This window comes from Hippopotamus amphibius, chromosome 8, assembly GCF_030028045.1.
Source record: "Hippopotamus amphibius kiboko isolate mHipAmp2 chromosome 8, mHipAmp2.hap2, whole genome shotgun sequence".
In the NCBI taxonomy this organism is placed as follows: domain Eukaryota; kingdom Metazoa; phylum Chordata; class Mammalia; order Artiodactyla; family Hippopotamidae; genus Hippopotamus; species Hippopotamus amphibius.
The window spans coordinates 18,829,057-18,850,935 of record NC_080193.1 but is presented as its reverse complement, the minus strand read 5'-3'; the positions used below and the strand labels follow the sequence as shown (position 1 = coordinate 18,850,935).

General features: G+C 38.3%; 1 protein-coding gene across 14 annotated transcripts in view; it reads left to right on the top strand.

The window, feature by feature from the left end:
- IFT81 (intraflagellar transport 81) overlaps window positions 1-21,879 on the top strand; it is a 241,975-nt gene that overhangs the window by 204,611 nt on the left and 15,485 nt on the right. For 12 of the 14 annotated variants that reach the window (XM_057747000.1, XM_057747011.1, XM_057747010.1 and 9 more), the window contains 3 exons: window positions 4,540-4,689; window positions 12,640-12,768; window positions 13,754-13,843. In XM_057747000.1, the coding sequence (XP_057602983.1) occupies window positions 4,540-4,689; window positions 12,640-12,768; window positions 13,754-13,843 (369 nt within the window). The remainder of the gene's footprint in view (window positions 1-4,539; window positions 4,690-12,639; window positions 12,769-13,753; window positions 13,844-21,879) is intronic. The other 2 variants (XM_057747006.1, XM_057747007.1) reach the window with 2 other exon arrangements.

Below are 21,879 nucleotides of genomic sequence, written 5' to 3'. Positions count from 1 at the left end.
TTTTATTTTATTTTATGTTTTTGGCTACAGCACGTGGCTTGTGGGATCTTAGTTCCCTGACCTGGGGCTGAACCGGGGCCCTCAGCAGTGAAAGCATGGAATCTTCCACTGGACTGCCAGGGAATTTCCTTGACATGATTTTAAACAGAATTTTTTTTACTTTCTCTTTCTAATATTTCATTGTTAGTATAAAGAAATGCAACAGATTTTTGTATATTAATCTTGTATTCTGCTACCTTGCTGAATTCATTGATTAGTTCTAATAGTTTTTGTGTAGAGTCTTTAGGGTTTTCTATGTAAAGTATCATCTACATATAATGACAATTTTACCTCTCCCTTCCAATTTGGATACCTTTTATTTCTTTTTTTTTTTTTTTTTTTTTGGCACACGGGCTTAGTTGCTCCGCGGCATGTGGGATCTTCCTGGAGCTGGGATCGAACCCGTGACCTCTGCATTGGCAGGCGGATTCTTAACCACTGCGCCACCTAGGAAGCCCTACCTTTTATTTCTTTTTCTTGTCTGATTGCTGTGGCTAGGACTTCCAATACCATGTTGAATAAAAGTGGTGAGAGTGGGTATACTTATCTTGTTCTTGTTCCATAATTTAGTGGGAAAGCTTTCAGCTTTTCACTGTTGAGTATTATATTGGCTGTGGGTTTGTCATAAATAGCTTTTATTATGTTTTATTATGTTGTATATTGTTTTATACCCACTTTGGTGAGAATTTTTTTATCATGAATGGATGTTGAATTTTATCAAATGCTTTCTCTGTATCTATTGAGATGATCATGTGGTGTTTTGTCTTTTGTTAATGTGGTGTTATCATGTTGATTGATTTGCATATGTTGAACCATCCTTGGGATGAATCCAACTTGATCGTGGTATATGATCCTTTCTATATGTTGTTGGATTTGGTTTGCTAATGAGTATTCTATTCTTTTCACTCAAATTGATCATGTCAGCAATCTGAATAAACAAAATCCTTTTGAGATCATCAGTAAAGGATTTATGAGACCAAAAAGTTTGAAAATCATTATTACAGATCCACAAGAAAGGCTCCAATTAAAAAATGAGCCAAAGGGACTTCCCTGGTGGCACAGTGGTTAAGACTTTGCACTCCCAATGCAGGGGGCTCAGGTTCAATCCCTGGTCAGGATCTTGCATGCTGCAACTAAGAGTTCACATGCCACAATTAAGAAGCCCACCTGCCACAACTAAGGAGCCCACCTGCCACAACTTAAGACCCAGTGCAATGAAATTAATTAACTAATTATTTTAAAATGGGCCAAAGACAGGCATATCATTTTAAAAAATCCTCACAAATCACAATTAACATGACAGAAAGTGAAGTTCCCTGATAAAGAAATGCAAATAAAATATGATACTATTTTGCTTATTAAATTGACAGTTATAAACAGTACTATAAATAGCCTTTGAAGGGCAGTGTGGCAGAATGTATCAAAACCCAATTTCCTTCTGACCATTTCTGGAAGTATGGCCTATAGAAATTATTAAGAATGTGTCTGAAGATTTAGCTTCAATAGTTTCATCTTTTTTTTCAATAATCTGGAAATTCAGAAATAACCTACAATTCAAATGATAGTTAGAAAAAACTTCCAGTGGGGAAAAATCATTAATAATGCTTTTTTTTTCCCTCTAATTCCTCTAATTCACTCTAAGGTAATAGAAGCCTCAGAGTGCTTTGATGGCCATCTATTGCTTAATTTTATGGAGCTGTCATTAATCTGACCCTGACTACCTTTCCCCTAGGTAGTTTATCCAATGAATGTCAAATAATAACCAATCAGCGTAGAGCACATTGAGTAATCTGTAGGTTTGTTCTTTCACCAAAAACATTTATAGCTTTTATCTTTTAAAAATAGTTCTAGAGCACAGCAAGATAGAGAGGGGGAAGACTGGCCTAGATAATACAGAGGATAGCAGATGAACAGGATTGATTTCATTTTGGGCAGTTTGCCCAGGACACTTTTAATAGAACATATACTTACTCTGGGGATTCTGAATCTGTGGTTATGTCAGGCTTACACATTTATTCTTTAAAAGGAAAAAATGCAAGTAATTAGATTCTAGGTACATCAGTATGACTTAAATTTTTTAAACTGTTTCTGTAATCCAGCCATTAATTTGCTGTGTTTGGGCTGGGTTCCTTAATATTAAAAGTAACTCAATCATGGATAGAAAAATATTTTGAACTTCCTTCCTCTAAAACACAGTGTGTGCCTCATTTCTTTCAAAGTTTAAGTCAAGTTTTAAAAGATGTCTAAACTAGGAGTTAGAGGGTTATTTTTTATGTGAAGAATTTTTAATCTTACTATTTTTAAGGACTTTGTATATTCAGGAATCAATCAAGTCTTTAAGAAAAAAACCCTAAATTTTAGAAATGTTCTCCTTCCTATTTTGCTGCCTTACAATTTAAAATTACTAACCTTAGATTTAGCCTTTAAAATTAGGAAGTAAAATACCACATGATAATAGAGGTTGCATTGGGATAATGACTTTGAGTGAATTTTTCCTTTTTTTCTGTTTTCTGAAATTTCAGTAATACATTCATTACTTTCATTATTTATAAAGTTATTCACAACCCCCCCCCCCAATTACCCTTATAAAGAACTGGGCATTAAAAAGGCTGAGATTATCAAAAAATTTTCTCATATTTGATAATATGGAGGCTTACTTTTGTTTTGAAGTGATGCATTTAAGTATAATAGGCCAGATTTTTACTTTGGACATTTTAAGAATAATGTAGTTAATAAAAGGTTGGAGACTTCCTAGGTGGCTCAGTGGTTAAGAGTCTGCCTGCCAATGCAGGGGACACGGGTTGGAGCCCTGCTCTGGGAAGATCCCACAGAGTGGCTAGGCCCGTGTGCCACAACTGTTGAGCCTGCGTTCTGGAGCCTGTGAGCCATAGCTATTGAGCCCATGTGCTGCAACTACTGGGGCCCACGTGCCTAGAGCCTGTGCTCTGCAACAAGAGAAGCCACCTCAATGAGGAGCCCACGCACTACAATGAAGAGTAGCCCCTGCTTACTGCAACTAGAGAGAGCCCATGTGCAGCGGCAAAGACCCAACGCAGCCAATAAACAAATAAAATAAATAATAATAAAAAGAAAGGTTGGAGCAGAAAAAATTATGTATTAAAAAATCTGAAAATTCTTAGTATTAATGGTAGATAAGAGAAAGTGATTTTTTAAAAAGTATTATGTTCTGTTTCAGAAATACCAGAAAATTTTCACATTTGCTTCTCATATTGAGCAACACTTTTAATGAGCCAGTTCCTCGGGACCTTTATACTTGCTGTTTCCTCTACTTGGGATGCTCTTCCCTGCTTCTTCCTTCTTCCTCTAACATATGCCTGCTGCTTCAGTCATGGCTTAAATTATTTTTTAGAAACTTGTCAAAACCCACCTCCCTAAAATCCCAACCCCCACCTTTCCTACCTTCACCCCAACCCAGGTTAAACATCTGTTATTTATTCTCAGGGCCCCTTCACTGCTTCATAACAACATGGTTGTGAACATCAGTTCAATGTTCATTTTCCCCACTATTCCTTAAGCTTGATGAGAGCAGGACATGTGAGTTTCTTGTTTAGAGTTGTATTCTCAGCATCTGGTACAGTGCCTGGTGCATAATAGTTAATAAATAATACTTGTCAAATGAATTCCTTTAAATATTCATCACACTTGCTTTTCCAAACCCTAGCTGATGTTATTTAATAATAGGGTCTTTCCATTAGAGTAGAGTAGTTATAACTTTAATAGTAGGTAAATAGCTGAATTAAGCAACTATGAGTTCCCACTAATTTGGAATATTTTTAGCTTTTTAACATTTGGGATGAATTTCAGATGCTTCTTAGGGTATATGGTCACAGTACCTTTCTTAAATGATAAATAGTAGCTACAAGTGTTGACTATTCTGGTTGCCTATTTTATTCCCAGTAGATCCAGTGCCACCAAAATAGTACAGTATATAAGAGATGTCATGATAAGACCATAGCCAGAATTGGTCTTCTACTTTATTCTTCTTCTTTTTAACCTTTTTACTTTTATGGGGTTGAAGTTTCTGTTTTCTTAGTCCTTATTTGTAAAGCCCAAAATGAATAGCTTTTGTCTAATGATTTATAGTATTTAATGGGTCCAAAAAATAAAAGCATACACAAAGTATTTTTTTAATTTATTTTGACTGTGCAGGGTCTTAGTTGCAGCATGCAGGATATTTATTACAGCATGCAGACTCTTAGTTGTGGCATGCATGCAGAATTTAGCTTCCCGAGCAGGGATCAAACCTGGGTCCCCTGCACTGGGAACATAGGGTCTTACCCACTGGATCACTGGGGAAGTCCCCACAAAATATTTTAATTGTGCAGTTAGTCTTTCCAACTTTTCTAATAAAACTAAGTTATTATATATTTGTGACACACGTTGGATGGTAGAAAAGAAAATTTTTCTAATACATTGAGGTTATATATTTTTAGTAACTACTTTTCTACTTCTTAAACTACACATTGTGTTCTTTTACAGTTTAAACGATATGTCAGTAAACTTCGAAGCAAGAGTACAGTTTTCAAAAAGAAGCATCAGATAATAGCTGAATTTAAAGCTGAATTTGGTCTCTTGCAGAGGACAGAAGAACTTCTTAAGCAACGTCATGAAAATATCCAACATCAACTGGTAATGCAGTGTTATCTTGGGGTTCTAAAAATACAGATGCCAGGAAGTTTATAGGTTATAGCTTTATACTTGAGGTCATTGTTTTTATTAGAAAAACCATAAAATTATTAATTTTCTCTGATTAATTATGGAGATGACATATAAGCTGATTTTTGTATTTTACGGTAGCGGTAAGTACTAACTTTTTTATGTGTTCTGACTTTGGGGTAATTAATAGAAGTTGAATTCCAAGTAGATTTTTCTTTTGGTTAGCTAGTTAAAATGGCCAAAATGATTGTACCAAGAGATTGACTGTAAAATATCTATTTATCGTGGCCTGCTGGGCAGAAATCTAAGTAGCCACTTCCATGGAGCTTTGGAAAGATGTCTCCAGGGAGGGTTCTATACGGAAGTTTGCCTGCAGGCTTGTTCCTTATATATTTGTGCTTTGGTTGTCAGAAAAAAAAGTTCGACACAAAGAAATCCCTCTAGCAGCAAAGCTGTTCTCATTGTGGGTGCCAGTTCCTCTGAGTTTTCTTGATTTGGCTTTTTTTTCTTTTACCCATGGGGAAATTGTTTCATCAGGATATTGGCTTTCCAGCTAGCAATAATCTGGTAGAGGTTAATGAAGTTTCAACGAGTTGTGGTTAGCTGACAATACGAACTTTCCTGTCTCATGCTGTTGAATGTTGTTTGCTTCTAGGGACCTTAAGATTGAAAATTTACAGTGCGTCAAATATAGATTCTAACAGCACTAACTTTTTTTTTTTTTTCGCTGAGAATCAGTTTAATCATTTGTAAAGTGGGAATAATAATAAAGCCTACTTTATAGGTTTGTTGGGGATTAAATGAAATAACAATGCAAAATGCGTAGCACACAGTAGGGATAAATAAACATTTGCTATTATTCTTCTGATCCTACCCAGGCCACAAGCTAGGATATATCATCCTAATCTCTTTGAGATCTTAGCCTGTTATTTTTTTTAAGTTGTAGTACAATATACATAGAATTTACCATTTCAACCATTTTTGAGTGTACAGTTCAGTGGCATTAAGTACATTCATATTGTTGTGCAACCATCACCCCCATCCATTTCCACAACTCTTGCCAATTGAAATGGAAAATGGATAGTGAGGTGGATGGACCTGGAGTCCATCATACAGAGTGAAGCAGGTAAGAAAGAAAAAAACAAATACTGCATGCCAACACATATATATGGAATCTAGAAAAACAGTACTGATGAACCTAGTGACAGGGCAGGAACAAAGACGCCAATGTAGAGAATGGACCTGAGGACACAGCGGGGGAAGGCGAGGCTAGGACATAGTGAGAGAGTAGCATTGACATCTATGCACTACCAGCTGTAAAACAGATAGCTAGTGGGAAGCTGCTGTATAGCACAGGGAGGTCAGCTTGGTGCTTTGTGACAACCTAGAGGGGTGGGATGCGGAGGGAGGGAGGGAGGCTCAAGGGGGAGTGTATACGGATATATATGTATAAATACAGCTGATTCACTTTGTTGTACAGCAGAAACTAACATAACATTGTAAAGCAATTATACTCCAATAAAGACGTATTAAAGAAAAAAAAGAAATGTAAGATGAAAGTGAAGGGCTGTTAGGCTGCACTTTCGCTCTTGGTGGTGGAGGGAAGGGGATGGAATGGTCAGCAGTGCCAGGGTCCCCTGTCTGAAACTCTATACCCATTAAACAGTACTCCCATTCCCCCTGGTAACCACTGTTTCTCTTTGTCTCTATCAACTGACTATTCTAGGAGCCTCAAATAGGTGGAATCATACATCTGTCTTTTGTGTCTGGCTTATTTTACTTAGCATAACATTTTCAAGGTTCATTAATGCATTGGAATGCCATTCCTTTTTTTAGGCTGAATCATATTGCATGTATGTATATATCACATTTTGTTTATCCATTGATTGGTTGTTGAACATTTGAGTTTTTCCATTTTTTGGCTATTGTGAATCAGGCTGTGTAGTCAGTTTTATAACCAATGTGCACATAGCACTTTCCAATTTACAAAGCATATTTATTTACATGAGATAATTTGATGAAGGCAGAGTAGATTTCCTTAACACATTTTATTGAGGGTCAGACAGGTCCCATGACTGGCTGAAGGTTGGCTGGTAGAATTTGAATTTATTTCTCATGTAAAATAGAGGCTGTACTCAACATCTAAGATTCTGTGATTCTATCAGTAGCCTTGACCTCTCCAAAAGAAATGTTTGAAGGTAAATTTCAGGACTCGTGGCAGGCTCAACTTTGAAGTCCCTTGTGGCTATGGCCTATGTCTTCCTATTTCTCATGTTTGATGGGCAGAGGGTGGTGGATGTTTAGTGAATATTTGATGGGAGTCTGTTGTCAACCACTTGGGCTCATGAGGACCTGCCTATGAGGCCACTAGCTAGAGAGCTGCCAGTCATATCCAGATTCCCTTAACAGCACTGACTTTTAAAATTGATATGTAGTAACTGCAATATTGCTCACTTCAAAATATTTTCCAATTTTCGTTGTGATTTCTTTGACCTATGTTACTGCTTAAAACCAAACATTTGGGAATTTTCTAGTTCCCTTTCTGTTATTGATTTCTGGCTTATTTCTGCTATAACCAGAGAACAGACTCTGTGATTTCAGCCCTTTGAAGTTTTTGAAGGTTGCATTATGGCCCAGCATGTGCCCTGTTTTGATCATTGTTCCCTGTGCAGTTGAGAAGAGTATATATTCTGCAGTTGTTGGGGATGGTGTTCCAAGTATGTCAGTTCAGTCCAGTATGTTAACCATGATATTCAAATCTTCCATGTTTCTATTGATATCTTCATCTGCTTATTCCATCAGTTATTGAGAAAGATATCTTAAAATATCTATGATCTTTCTCCTTTTAGTTCTGTCAGTTTTTGCTTTACATCTTTTCTTAAGCTGGGTTCCTTAGAAGCAGAGCCTGACAAGGGAATACTTGGTACAAGTGATTTACTGAGGGAGGGAGTACCTTCAGAAGAAGGGGAATGAGGGAAACAGATGGAGCAGCAGAAAAATGCCAAGCAAGGATGTATTCCCAACTGAAAACAGCTTCATTTTGATCCCAAGAGGAACTTTGGAGCACAGATTGCACCATGGAGTTGATTAGACCTTGACGCAAGGGGGCTGGCCTTTTATACTCCCATATCAGTCAGTCATTGGCTTTGGCAGGGTGTAACCTCCTAGATGAGGTAGCTCCCATTGGGCTAAGGGCATGTTCTGGTGAAGGGGGCAACTGTGAGCCATTAGCAGTCAACACTCGTAGCAGCTTGCAGATGAGGTTGGAGTGGGACACCAGCAACATCCACTATAACCCACCCCTTGCACTGCTGAGATCTACTTGTTTCTCATATTAAAGTCACTCCAGCTTCTACAGATTATGATTGGTCAAAATTTCTAGGACGGTTGGTAGGGCAAATTAAAACTCTCCTTGCTACATTCTTCCCAAGTACATAATTGATACTCAATATCTCCTTCCTCTACCATCCATCCTAGATTCCCCACACCTTTGGCTAGCACCTCCAGTGGTCTAGATGACTTACTTGGTGGGATGACTCAGTCCCTCATCTTTAAGAGGTTTGGCATTCTAGTAACAATGCCCTTATCAGGTCGTGGTTGCTAAACTCACCCATTTACTATATGCGCTAATGGATCATCTGAATGCCAAACTTACTCCTATCTGTCCCTCATTATATAGCAGTATCTGTATAGCCTTAAGATGTCCTGCCAATAAATCTCTCTTTTCTTTGCCTGCTGGTCTGTGGGCATGAGGAGCCCAAGCAACAAGATGGTAGCCAGAGCATTAAGTTTAGAAGGCCTCTCAGTGTGTCTTCTGATTGAAGCATGTGCATTCTGGAAACCAGAACATTTATACCCACAGAGCCTAAAGTTGTTGAGAAGGGAAGCATAATTCCCTGTGGATGAGTGGGAATTCTGGTGAGTGGTAACACTCATACTTTTATCTCATGGTTCCAAGAGCCATGTATTCTGTTTGGAACACAACAGCATATAATGGGCATTGGTTTAAGATATACACTCCATCCTGAAGAATAGAACTCATCTTTACAGGCCATCACTTCCAAGCTGGCACCTTAGCTGTGCATTCATAGGGCCCTTCCACTGTTCTCTCAGGCCATTAGCTTTTTGGTTGGTGTGGTATGTGGTACAGTGACTGAATCTCATGGTCATGTTCCCACCACCATACCTACTTTGCCATAAAGGAGGTCCCTTGGTCTGAGGTGATATTATGTGGGATTCCACATCAGTAGACCAGAAACTCTGAGCCTTTGGATAATGGTGTTGCCTGAAGCACTGTGGGCAAGAAAAGCAAACCCTTACCCAGAATATGGGTCAGTCTCATTCAGGATGAAGTGTTGTTATTTTCAGGGCAGAAATAATCTGATGTTATCAAGCTGCTGCTAAGTAGATGATCAGTTTCCTCAAGGGATGATTCTATACCCAGAGCTCAGGATTGGTCTCAGTTGCTGCTGGGTCAGACACTTGGCAGTAGTATTACCTAGGTGAGCATTAGTGAGAGAGCCCGTGCTATTTGGCCCATACTTAGCCTCCATCCCTGCCAACGTAGCCATTCTGTTCATGAGCCCATTGTCCATGCACTGGGTGGCCAATAACAGAGGCTGGCTGACATATGCTGGCCAAATCATCCTCTCCACTTGGCTGTTTAGTGCCTCTTCTGCTTGGACATTCTCCAGTGGCCATACACATGTGATGGAGAGATCTTCACACTTAGTGTGTTAACTCTTATAGCTCGATCCACTTGCCTCTTCCACAGACCTCCTTGTCCCCAGTCATTCAGTCTTGCTATCTTGCTTCCTCCAGGCCCCTGACCAACAAACTAAGTCATTTGCCACTGCTCAGAGGATACAAGATAATCTGGGGTTTTAAGGTTCTCAAGTGAGTCTATCCAGTTATCCCCATTTCAGACTCAGCACCCTTTCTCTTCCCTACCAGAGTCCTGACTTTGACATAAATATAGTCATCTTTCTCTGAAGTTTTTCCTGTCCCTGGATTTCAGCTCCTTCTGCCCCGTAGCCATGGGAAATGAGGGTTTCTTTAAAGCTCCTAAGGAGGTTCTCTGACATTATCACTTTGCTTTAAATTACTGATTAATCATTTGAGCTTAGCAACAGCCACCCCAATTTCATAGTCCTTACAGTTACTATTTCTTTATGCTTCCCAAACACCAGCAACACTGCACCAGCTAGCACATTCCTGTGATGGTTCAGTTCCTCCCAGAAGCGTACACCCAGACTGGATTAGACGTACAAGAGATTTATTGAAGGAAACATTTATGAAGGGTAAAGGGAATTGAGCAGGAGGAGGCAGGGAAAACCCTTAGGCTCTAATGCAAGTCTGACATCTGTGAAGGAAGAAGAAGGAAGGAGGATTGGGAAGGAAGAGCCTCAGGCTGTAGCACAGGTTTAAGGAAATTTTGGTCGGTATGATGGGGAGTTCCTGAGCCAGGAATTCCCTGTCAGGCAGGAATGGGTGAGTCCCTGGCTGGGAACAGCCTGTGGGAAGCATGACCTTGGTGTGAACATGATGGTGGATCCAGAGGGGCAGCAGTTATGGCTGTCAGTCAGCTTTGTTCCTCTCAGCAAACTCTCTTGAAGGAGATTCAGGCCATCCATTGTCATGGCTACCATAATCCCTTCCACCTGTATTCTGCCCTAGTTCACCAGTCTTAGCAATTGCACTGCTATAACATGCCTGGGACTAACAGTACTCTACTTGCTCCCAGTGATAGGACCTTCAGTTCCATTCATCCAGTGAGCGATCCCACCCTAGAAGCCCGTCTTTATAGTTTGGTCACATTCTCTAGAAGCAGAACCTGAAACAAGAATTCTTATTCCTCCTCACATGATTAATTCAGTGAGTGCTCTAGGAGAAATGAAGTGAAGGAAACAGGATGAAGCGGGGGAGGGGGCGGGGGGGAAGCAGATTCAGATTCAGTTGGAGTCCAGTTTCATTATGATTGCATAAGGAACTCGGGAGCATGAATTGCATCACAGAGTTGGTCTCATCTTTAGGCAAAAGGGCTACCCTTTTGGACCCCTGTGTTAGTCAGTCATTTGCTATGGACCCTCTTACTACCTGCCACCCAAGAGGTTGTGTGATATAGTCCCTCTTCAGCCAAGGGTACATTTTGAAGAAGGGATAGCTGTAAACCATCAAAATACCAATGCTCACAACAGCTAGGGGATGGGCACACTGACACAGTAAGCAGATCAGGGCAAAGCACCCACAATATCCACTGCAAATATCCTGAGATTAGTCCATACAAATTTACTATGGTTATCTTCTTATTGGCAGTGTTTGGCATAGTTGGTAACTCCCTCCAACTAAAGAAAATTTTTTGTCTAGCACACTACACTCTCCTTGTTATCCCCTTACTAACACACCTGTTCCTACTCCATGGCCGATTTCTTCCTGTTTTTCCAAAGCCCGGATGTTGGAGTTCCCCGGGCTTAGGCCTTGGATCTCTTCTCTACCCTCACCCCCTTGGTAATCTTATCCTGTTATGGCTTTAAAGACATTGTCTATGCAGACAACTCACAAATTTATGTCTCCAGCCCAGATTGCTTCTCAAATTCCAATCTTGTGCATGTAACAATTTCAGATTTTTAACAGGTCCAAAACTAAATTTATCTTCACTGCTCCCTCACCTGTTCCTCCTGAGTCTTCCTCATCTCAGCAAATGGCCACCCATCCTCTCAATTCTTCAGGACAAAAACCTTGGAGTCATTCTTTACCCCTCACTTTCCCTCACACCCTGCATCTAAGGTGTCATAATATTGATATCTTGTTGGATGTATCTTCAAAATACTTCTCCTCACCTCTGCTGCCCCCATCTGATTCATGCTCCCATCATCTCTCACTTGAGTTATTAGAATCGTCTGGTAACTGGCTTCTCTGCCCCTACCCTTGCCCCTCTAATAGTTTGACCTCAGCACAGATGTTAAAGTTTTCATTTAAAACTCCTTTGCTCTGAACCTTCCAACAGGCCTCCCATTTTATTTAAAATAAGCCCAAGCTCTTTCACTGGCCTAAAACATAAGATAACAATATAATTTATCATCTAAACTAAGACACTTTTGAGAATGCAAAGGACAGTAGATGTAAACTGAGACTGTTTCAGCAAACCAGCTGAATCCTGTATGATCCCTCCCCTAACTCCACCTCATTCTCACTCCATTTGGAGCTCCGCCCATCTAGCTATTTCTTGGAAAGGCCAGATACGCTCCTACCTCATGTCTTTTGCACTTGCTGATTCCCTGGGTATCTCTATGGCTTGCTCCCTCTCTTCCTTCAGGACTTTACTTAGGTGCCATCTTCTCAGGAGGCCCTTCTCTTCACCCTGTTATTTAAAATTCCAACCCCACTCTTACCTCACACTATATGTATTTTACTTGTTTACCTATTGCCCATTTACTCTCACTAGAGGTTAGCTCTGTAAGGGAGGGGATTTTCTTTTCTCCTGTTTTGTTCGCTGCAGTATATCTGGTGCCTAGAGCTATTCTTGGTACATAATAAGGTACATAATAAATATTGATGAGTGAGCAAATAAATATGTGCAGTTGATCACTTGAGAATTCATTCATTCACCAAATAGTTAATGAATGCATCCTCTGTTTTAGATTCTGTACCAAGTATTATAACATTATTCTAAAGTCTAAAATTATAATTACTTCTTATATACCTGAAGATACCACGGTAAAATTTAGTATGAGTTTATAACATATAAAGGAATGTAATTATTGTTGAAGTCAGTAAAGATTGTTCCTTAGGATTCTAAACTACTTTATTTACAACTTTATTGTTATGTATTAAATCTAGATACTTCTTATGGAATCATCAAAGTTTTCGACACCCATTTTGTGGACCCCATTTTTCACACCTATTTTTATTCTTTACTTTTAGCAAACTATTGAGGAGAAAAAGGGTATATCTGGATACAGTTACACCCAAGAGGAGCTAGAAAGAGTATCCGCCCTGAAGAGTGAAGTCGATGAAATGAAAGGACGAACACTGGATGACATGTCTGAAATGGTGACTACACGGGCTTTGTTTGTTTGATTTATTGTCTCACTCTGAGGCAAATATTTTTGTGTTTTTTCTTTTTTCAGTGAAACATTCAAATTTTCATTTCTGTTCATTGTTTTATTTATACTCTTTCCTTTGTCTTTATCACTCTTTTGAATTTGTCCATTCTAATGAGGTTGTTCAATTTGTAATACTTCACATGTTTTGTGGTTTTTGAAGTGTGTAAAAGTTGCATAGAGTTAAAGAAATATTTAAAATAAAAAATAAGTTTCCCCAACTCATGCTACTTAAATTAATACAATTATTTCATTTTTGTGTATGTCCTTAGTATCTTTCCATATTTAGGACTTCTATTCAACCAAAATGCACGAATACAACTTCACCAGGCATTAAAATGTTGAAATCTTTCATTACTTATTGGTAACTAGTTGCTGCCCCAAACTCTCAGAGTACCCACCTCTACCTGTCTTGTCCACATTGGTCCCAGGACCCCCTGCATTTCACTACATTCTAACTCCTAAAAAGGTTAACATTTAGCACAGTAGAGGCCTCCAAGACCCTGTTCATCTCTATGGCTGGTGTCCATTCTGGTTGGTCATTATTTATGCCTTTTGAGTTATTAAGTATTTAGAATATCACTTCATCCATGTTTATATGTATTTTATATAACCTACATAATTACTTTTTACCTAATGCAAAGTTGTATATACTTTGTAATTTGTCATTTAGTGCTAGATTATAAATATTTTCCCATAATTGTTTGCAGTGTTAATAATTGACATTTTGAAGAGTTAAATGATATTCTTTCTTATTGAGGAATCAGTACTTACTAAATGACTTCCCCATTCTTTGGCATTGAAGTAATTTATGGTTTTTTCACTCTTACATATAACTTCAATAAAAATCTTTTTAATAAATATCTTTACGCATATAGTATTTTTGTTCTCTTGAATTCTTTTCTTACATGTCATATATTTTGTTTAAATGACAGGTAAAAAAACTAAATTCTTTGGTATCTGAAAAGAAATCAGCTCTAGCTCCAGTTATAAAAGAACTACGACAATTGCGTCAGAAATGTCAAGTAAGAGAATTTAATTTTGTGATACTTTTAATACGCTCTCTTGTTCAGATGTATTAGTTAGAATCCCAAATATTTTACTTGAGTAATTTCTGGAAGACAAATTATTATTTTTTATGTGATTCTGCAAAAGAGAATAATGTGACCTACAACAGTTTTTGTTTAATTTATGCTGTTTGTTTTGTCATAAATTTTTAGCAAGGGGGAGAGAAGGAGAAGAAATTTAAGCTAAAATCACAAGTGTAGCCAAATGAGATTTTTGCTTTAAATCATAATCATGTCAGAGCTATAAATATGAAGTCACATTCTTCTGTGGCCAGGTAAAAAAAAGTTCAGAGTCTGCCAAGGAATGGTGAGAAGTTAATGTTAGATAATGAACTTGCTTTGCTGGGGAGCAGGGTGGGGGGCAAACTATGATAGCTTATGATTAAGTGATGGAATACAGTTACTTGGAAGCTAATTCTAGGCACTGCTTTAAAGATAAACTGTGAGAAGGTAAATGCCCTCCACAAATCCAGATCATTTGACATTAACAATTGTTATTTTATCATTTTCCATGTAGTAATTTTAGGTTTAAATGTGAGCTGTACTGCATGTGCCTAAGGATGGAACTATAAAACTCTTCATGAATGTCATCCATCAGAGTCAGAGAAGCACAGTGAGAAATCACATGGACTTGGACATTGTTTCCTTTTTTTATAGAAAATGCCTTGGAGTCTGAGACAGGTTTAGTGACTTATCCAAATAGAGAAGTAGGAAGTCAGAGAGTTGGGGCTTGACTCTAGCCTCTCTAGCATCTTGTTTTAAATGTCCTACTTATTTCATTATATACTCCTACTGTCACAAAAGAAATGGAAGAGACAAGTTCCTGTTCTCTGGGGTTTATAATGTAATAGGTGAGATGGAACAAACACATAAAGAAATTAGGAAAAACAAAAGATAACCCAACTTAAGAACAATATAGAAAAAATATAGTTAGAATCATATACTTAACGGATAAGGAAAAGGGAAGGAAATGAAGGAAATAAGGAAGTGAAATGATTGTCAGGAAGGAAATTTCAGAAAGGAGATTTTTGAGCAAGGTTTTCAGATTGAGGACATCAAGAATTGTTTTCATTGGTGCATTCAAAATGGTTGATTTTCTTAATGCTTTTCTTGAATCAGCAACTTGCAGACAAAAAAGAACGGTTATATGTGTTTCTAGTGATGATAAAATTTCTCCCTAATAGTAATAATAAAATAATATATATTATTTTGGTTCAGGGAAGCTTCAGGAACCTCAATGGGAGCTTATAGATAATGACACTGAATGTGATAGTAATAACATTTATCAAATGCTTTCTGTGTGCCAGGCACTATTACATTACTCCTTCAGGCCTCATAACCACCCAGTTAGATAAACCACCCTTTACACAAATGAGCAAATAAAGGCACAGAGGGGTAAAGGACTTGCCCAAGGTTACCCAGCTGGTAAACGGCAGAGCTGAGCTCTTCATACACATACTACACCAATAACGTGCCTGACTGAATCACTTTGTGTTGGCTTCTCATTGTTCCTGCCACCAGCCATGTGTTTGCCTTCGTTTCTTTTCTCCATCTTTTAGTTTTTCCTCACTCCTTGGATTGGCATACTTGTAACCTTAACTTGCTTATGACTCCTTATTGTTCATATCTCGCACTGTAGCCTTTCTCTCTATGTACTTATTGAAGTTTTCAGTATAACTGCCCTGTTTTCTCTGCATTTTCTAATTTAAATTCCTGGTGCATCTCCTCTCTTTTGGGGGCAGTTTTCCACACCAGACTACCTCAGAGATTACTGGCTATGCTCAGGTCAGATCAAGGATCCATCCTTAGTTTAACCAGCTGTGCTCATGGGTAAGGATCAGAAGAAAGGAGGGTGATACAGTAGTGAGTATGGCTGCCTAGAGAATTTTCCTTCTGGAGAGGCTGTGGGTGTATTGGGTACTTTACTTAACATCACTGCTACACCACCCATCATCCTGCTATTAGCAGCTGAATGGCGTTCATCTTTGCATTTTATCCTTGTCCTCATATATACTTTCTCATGTTGTAGGAAAGGTAGTATACGTTGCATTTAGTTACTTTAAGGTTCTATTCAGTTAATAAATCATATTTCCCTTGTTTTCCATAGTCTTTATAATTATTCTTTTCAAAAAATAAAAGTAACATCAAGTGCCTTTTGATAGTTTAAGTTAGGGGGAATGAGATCCCAAACTAGTGTTGGTGGAAGGAATGGACAAGAGTGAATATATCTGAATGATATATGGAAGAACACTAATTATGGACAAGGGAACAAAAGATAGCAAAATAATCTTGAGGTTTGGAACCACTAACAATGCAGATTAGGGATGAAGAAGAGCTAGTTTTGGTGGTGACAGGGGGTGAAGAAGAGGAGAAATGATGAATTTCTTATAGACACTTCAAATTTAATATCCACAAGAGTTCAGGAGAATCTGTTGGGGCTCAAGTTGAAGTGTGTCATCATCTGCCTGGATGTAATGTTTGATCACAGCTCAGGATAAGATGCAGTTACCAAAAAGAGCGTGGGGTAAGACTAGATGAAGTCTGAGGAGACTTCAGGAAAGACCCTTTTGGGTTTTGGTTTAATACGTATGGTGCAAATGAAATTGCTTCGTGTACTTAATTAGAGTTATTTTTGTTTTTTTGTTTTGGGGGTTTTTTTGGCTGAACCACACAGCTTGTGGAATCTTAGCTCCCCAGCCCCACGTGGGCCCTTGGCAGTGAGAGCACAGAGTCCTAACCACTGGACCACCAGGGAATTCTCTGTTTTTGGAATTTAAAAAAAATTGCTATGTCCCTTTTAAGATCCTTACTGTAGGGCTTCCTAGGCGGCGCAGAGGTTAAGAATCCGCCTGCCAATGCAGGGGACATGGGTTCAATCCCTGCTCCAGGAATATCCCACATGCCGTGGAGCAACTAAGCCCATGCGCTACAACTATTGAGCCTGCACTTTAGAGCCCGTGAGCCACAACTGTTGAGCCCAAGTGCTGCAGCTATTGAAGCCCACGCGCCTAGAGCACGTGCTCCACATCAAGAGAAGCCACGGCAATGAGGAGCCTGTGCACCACAACGAAGAGTAGCCCCCACTCACCGCAACTAAAAGAAAGCCCGCGCACAGTAAGAAAGACCCAACCCAGCCAATAAAATAAATAAATAAATTTTAAAAAAAAATCCTTACTGTAATACCTACCAGAGTTGTGAGTGTATGGTTTATAGAACCAAGTTTAGAACAATGTAGGTATTCAATAAATATTTGTTGAATTAATAGAACATTTTTTTAAAGTATTTTAAAAATCAAGTATAAATATAAATGGCAAGAATCTTCTAGAGCTAGAAGCAGACCTCTGCAGTATTATATAATTATTGAGCCCTTACAGTGTTCTGTTAATGCTTTCTCATTCATACATTTAATATTCACAACAACCATAAAATAGATATTTTCAGATTGTCCTTAGATAAGGAAATTGAGGCTTAGAGAAGTCAAATAACTTGTTTAAGATGACTTAAGTGATGGCACAAGGACTCAAACTGCAGTCTGTATGAGTTCAAATCCCTCTTTCTCTATACTGTGCCATTCTGCTCCATACTTGTTAATTCTTTTGAAATATAGTGCTAATTTATTAGTTCAATAAAAGAACCATTTAATGTATTAAACTAAACTGTGTCATCTGTCAATATTGGGTCATTTAGGACATATGTCACATAGGTTTAGGATAAGCTTTATCCTAAACTTCAGCAGGTGAAAGGCGAAGGGTACCAATTGTGCTAATTATAGGGAGACAGTATGTACAGAATGATTTAAAAACATGGGCTACAGCACAGACATATATATACTACCAACTGTAAAATAGATAGTCAGTGGGAAGTTGTTGTATAACAAAGGGAGTCCAACTCGAGGATGGAAGATGCCTTAGAGGACTGGGACAGGGAGGGTGGGGGGGACTCGAGGCGGGCGGGGGAGTCAAGGAAGGGAGGGAATATGGGGATATGTGTATAAAAACAGATGATTGAACTTGGTGTACCCCCCCCAAAAAAATTAATTAATTAAAACAAAAAACAAAAAACAAAAAAAACATTGGCTACAGAATCAGGCAGACCCTAGATAACCTTGGGTAAATGACTTCATCTCTATAAACTTCAGTTTCCTTACCTATAAACTAGTCCCTTCTTAATAAGGTGGTTGTAAAATTAAGTAACACATATAAGATACTTTGCAACAACAATGACTAATACATAAGAAATTTTTTTAAAGGTATTTATCATTATAACTATTAAAAAAATAGTTTTAAAGGAAGGAATACTATTGCTTTTCAACTAAATTGTTTTCTAAGTAAAACCGTATACCAGATCTTAAATTCTATGAAGTCATTTATTATGATAATATAACCAGAACCTGAAATTCATTTTTATATGATTGAACTAGATTTCTCTGTATGTCAAGTACTTCCTGCCTCTTCCATTACAAGGAAATATAGCTGTCTCACTACCATTCCCAAATAATACAACTCTCCAGTTGTTACTATATTCATCAAGTCAAAGGGGCACCTAGGTCCTCTAAGCATTTTCACTTCTGTCTTCTGCCATGTTGAAAAGTAATGGGTACCCAGTTTCAGTTTTAGAAGGTGAAAAGAGAGCTGGAGTTGGATGGTGGTGATGGTTGCACAACAGTGTGACTGTCCTTAATGCCACTGAACTGTACACTTAAAAATGATTTAAGTGATAATTTTTACTTTATGTATATTTTACACAATTTTTAAAAAACCTGGACGAAAGAGTACAGAGCTTGCCCACACTTGCACTAACTGTTTTTTTTAAATATTTGAATTCAGTGTAGTTGGTGAGTCCCTGATGGTCATTTTGCTCCACGTGTTAATCTCCTACATCCATGTGTATTTCTGTTTTTACCAGAAACCTTTTGTAATAAGAAGTATACTGAAAAACAAAAGTTCTCCGCTTCATTGACTTTAAGCTGTTTCCAAATATTAACTGAAATTCTTAATTGTTCTCTACTTTGACTAGTGTTTATTTTTAACTTGTGTAAGTATATTTAACACTCGAAACTACATAGATGTATTACCATATTGTTAAAGTGCAGCAGTACTTAAAAATACTTTATACTTCTTGCTTTGGACAACTCTCAAATATTTAGGAAATTTTATAGTGAAGTGTTAGTACATTTCCCTTCTTTTGTATTTGCATTTTGTTATAAATTTGAATATTCATCACTGTTTGAAAATTGGAGCATCACAACTTAAGATGTACAACTTATATTTATCTAAATCTTTTATAAGTATCTAGAATTAGGTAGCAGCTTTAAAAATTTCATGTTTGTTTTTTTAGAAGCTGTTCCATAAATTATATGTAATTAAATGGCATAATATATATAATTGATGATTTATGGGAAGAGGCTAAAATGCTTGTTTTAGAGTATACAATGTGGTAATTATTAATTTCACTGAAATTTTTTTTTAATAAATTTATTTGCTTATTTATTGGCTGTGTTGGGTCTTCGTTGCTACGTGCAGGCTTTCTCTAGTTGCAGCAAGTGGGGGCTACTCTTCATTGTGGTGTGCAGGGTTCTCATTGTGGTGGCTTCTCTTGTTGTGGAGCATGGGCTCTAGGCACACAGGCTTCAGTAGTTGCTGCACGTGGGCTCAATAGTCGTGGCTTTCGGGCTCTAGAGTTCATGCTCAGTAGTTGTCATGCAGGGGCTTAGTTGCTCCGCGGCATGTGGGATCTTCCCAGACCAGGGCTCAAATCCATGTCCTCTCTCCCCTGCACTGGCAGGTGGGTTCTTAACCACTGTGCCACCAGGGAAGTCCCTGAAATATTTCTTACTGATTGCTTTTTCCTATAGAAGTAAAACCATGCTCTTGGCAAGAATTCAAACTGTAAAGAATTGGTTAAGGGAAAGAATAGAAATTATTTCTCTCTCTACACACTTCCCAGAAGTAATAACTGATAACAGTTCCTTATATTTTTTCCAGAAATTTTCTGAAAATTGATGAATGGTTAATTATTTATTGGCTACCTGGAGTTTGATCTCTGCACCTTTGTTCTACTCTCTAAAGAAACAAAGGCTTTTTTTTTTTGATGGGGGGGACCAGAAGTCAAATCTGACTGATATTAACGTCTCTTCCTTTTGTTTGCATTTGCTTGCTATACTTTTGTCCATCTTTTGCTTTCAACTTTTTAAAAATATTTATTTATTTATTTTATTTGGTTGTGCCAGGTCTTAGTTGTGGCAGGTGGGCTCCTTAGTTGTGGCTCTAGGGCTCCTTAGTTGCGGCTTGCCTGCTCCTTAGTTGCAGGTAGCAGGCTTCTTAGTTGCAGTTCACCAGCTCCTTAGTTGTGGCATGCGAGCTCTTAGTTGTGGCATGTGTGTGGGATCTAGTTCCCTGACCAGGGATCAAACCCAGGCCCCCTGCATTGGGAGCATGGAGTCTTAACCACTGTGCCACCAGGAAAGTCCCTTGCTTTCAGCTTTTAAAAAATTACCTTGTTTTAGGTGTGTCTCTGAATAGATCTTGAATTGTGTTTTGTTCTGTGATATAATCTGAAAGGTTTATTTTAATAATACGTTTAGCCAGTCTGTATTTATTGACATGCAGACGTATTTGGCCTTTGTGCATTTTATGTTTTGCTTCCAACTAGAAAGCCTATAAAAATAAATTCCTCTGTTGTCTTTCTTACTGTTCGCCTTTTTTTTTTTTTTTAATTTATTTATTGGCTGTTTTGGGTCTTCATTGCTGCACAGGGGCTTTGTCTAGTTGTGGTGAGTGGGGGCTCCTCTTCATTGTGGTGCGCAGGCTCCTTGTTTTGGTGGCTTCTCTTGTTGCGGAGCACGGGCTCTAAGCGAGTGGGCTTCAGTAGTTGCAGCACATGGGCTCAATAGTTGTGGCTCACAGACTCTAGAGCACAGGCTTAATTGGTGTAGCGCACGGGCTTAGTTGCTCCACGGCATGTGGGATCTTCCCGGAGCAGGGCTCAAACCCGTGTCCCCTGCATTAACAGGCAGATTCTTAACCACTGCGTGGCCTAGGAAGTCCCTGTTTGCCTTTATACTTGTAAATGACTTGATCCATCAGCTTTAAATTATGTCTTTTGACATTTCCCCCATCCATCCCCATCAATTAAAATTTGAGGAAGCCAGCTTATTCATTCTACGTTCCACTTTCTTTTCCCCTTCCCCTCCCTGCAGATGTTATATTATCATGTCTACATTGTCAGGGCATATAACATTCACATTCTGTTCTATTACTCTAGTTCCCACTTTTGTCTTTAGTAGTGCTCATTACCAGTCCTCTTGCTGCCCATTTTCCTACTTTTTATTGTCTCTCATTTGTTTTCTAGTAGAGTCCTCAGAGCTTAGAAGAACAGTATTCACTGATGAGTTCTTGCATTTCTAGAATTTGTTGCCTTAAATATTTCAACAACTGCTTGATTGAACATAAAAATCCTGACATCATGCATTCTTTCCTTGAGGATTTTTAAAGTGTAGCTCCACAGTCTTCAAGAATTAAGTGTGGCCGTGGAGAAAGCTGATGCCAAGATAATTTTTTTATTGACTTGATCTGGAAAAAAATGTATTTTCCAGTTGTTGAGTACTGGGTTCTCCATGCGTTCATCAGATCAAGCTTCGTAAATGTGGTGTTCACAACTTCCTGGTGAATGGCGACTTGTGGTGTAGTCAGTGTAGAGTTTCAGTTTTGCAAGATGAAAACAGTTCTGGAGATTGGTTGCACAATAATGTGAATGTTTTTAATACTTCTGAACTGTAGCCTTAAAAACGGTTAAGATGGTAAATTTAATGTTTACGTGTATTTTACCACAATTTAAAAAAAGATCCCCCCCAAAAAAAAACAAATAGAAAAAATTTTAAAAGATTCCTGGTTTAAAAAATAACAAACACTTCCTGATAAATTATTCATTTTATCATTATTTTATGACTCTCTTTTCCTTGCAGTGCTTTCTGTCTAGGAGTCTTATTGGGTCTG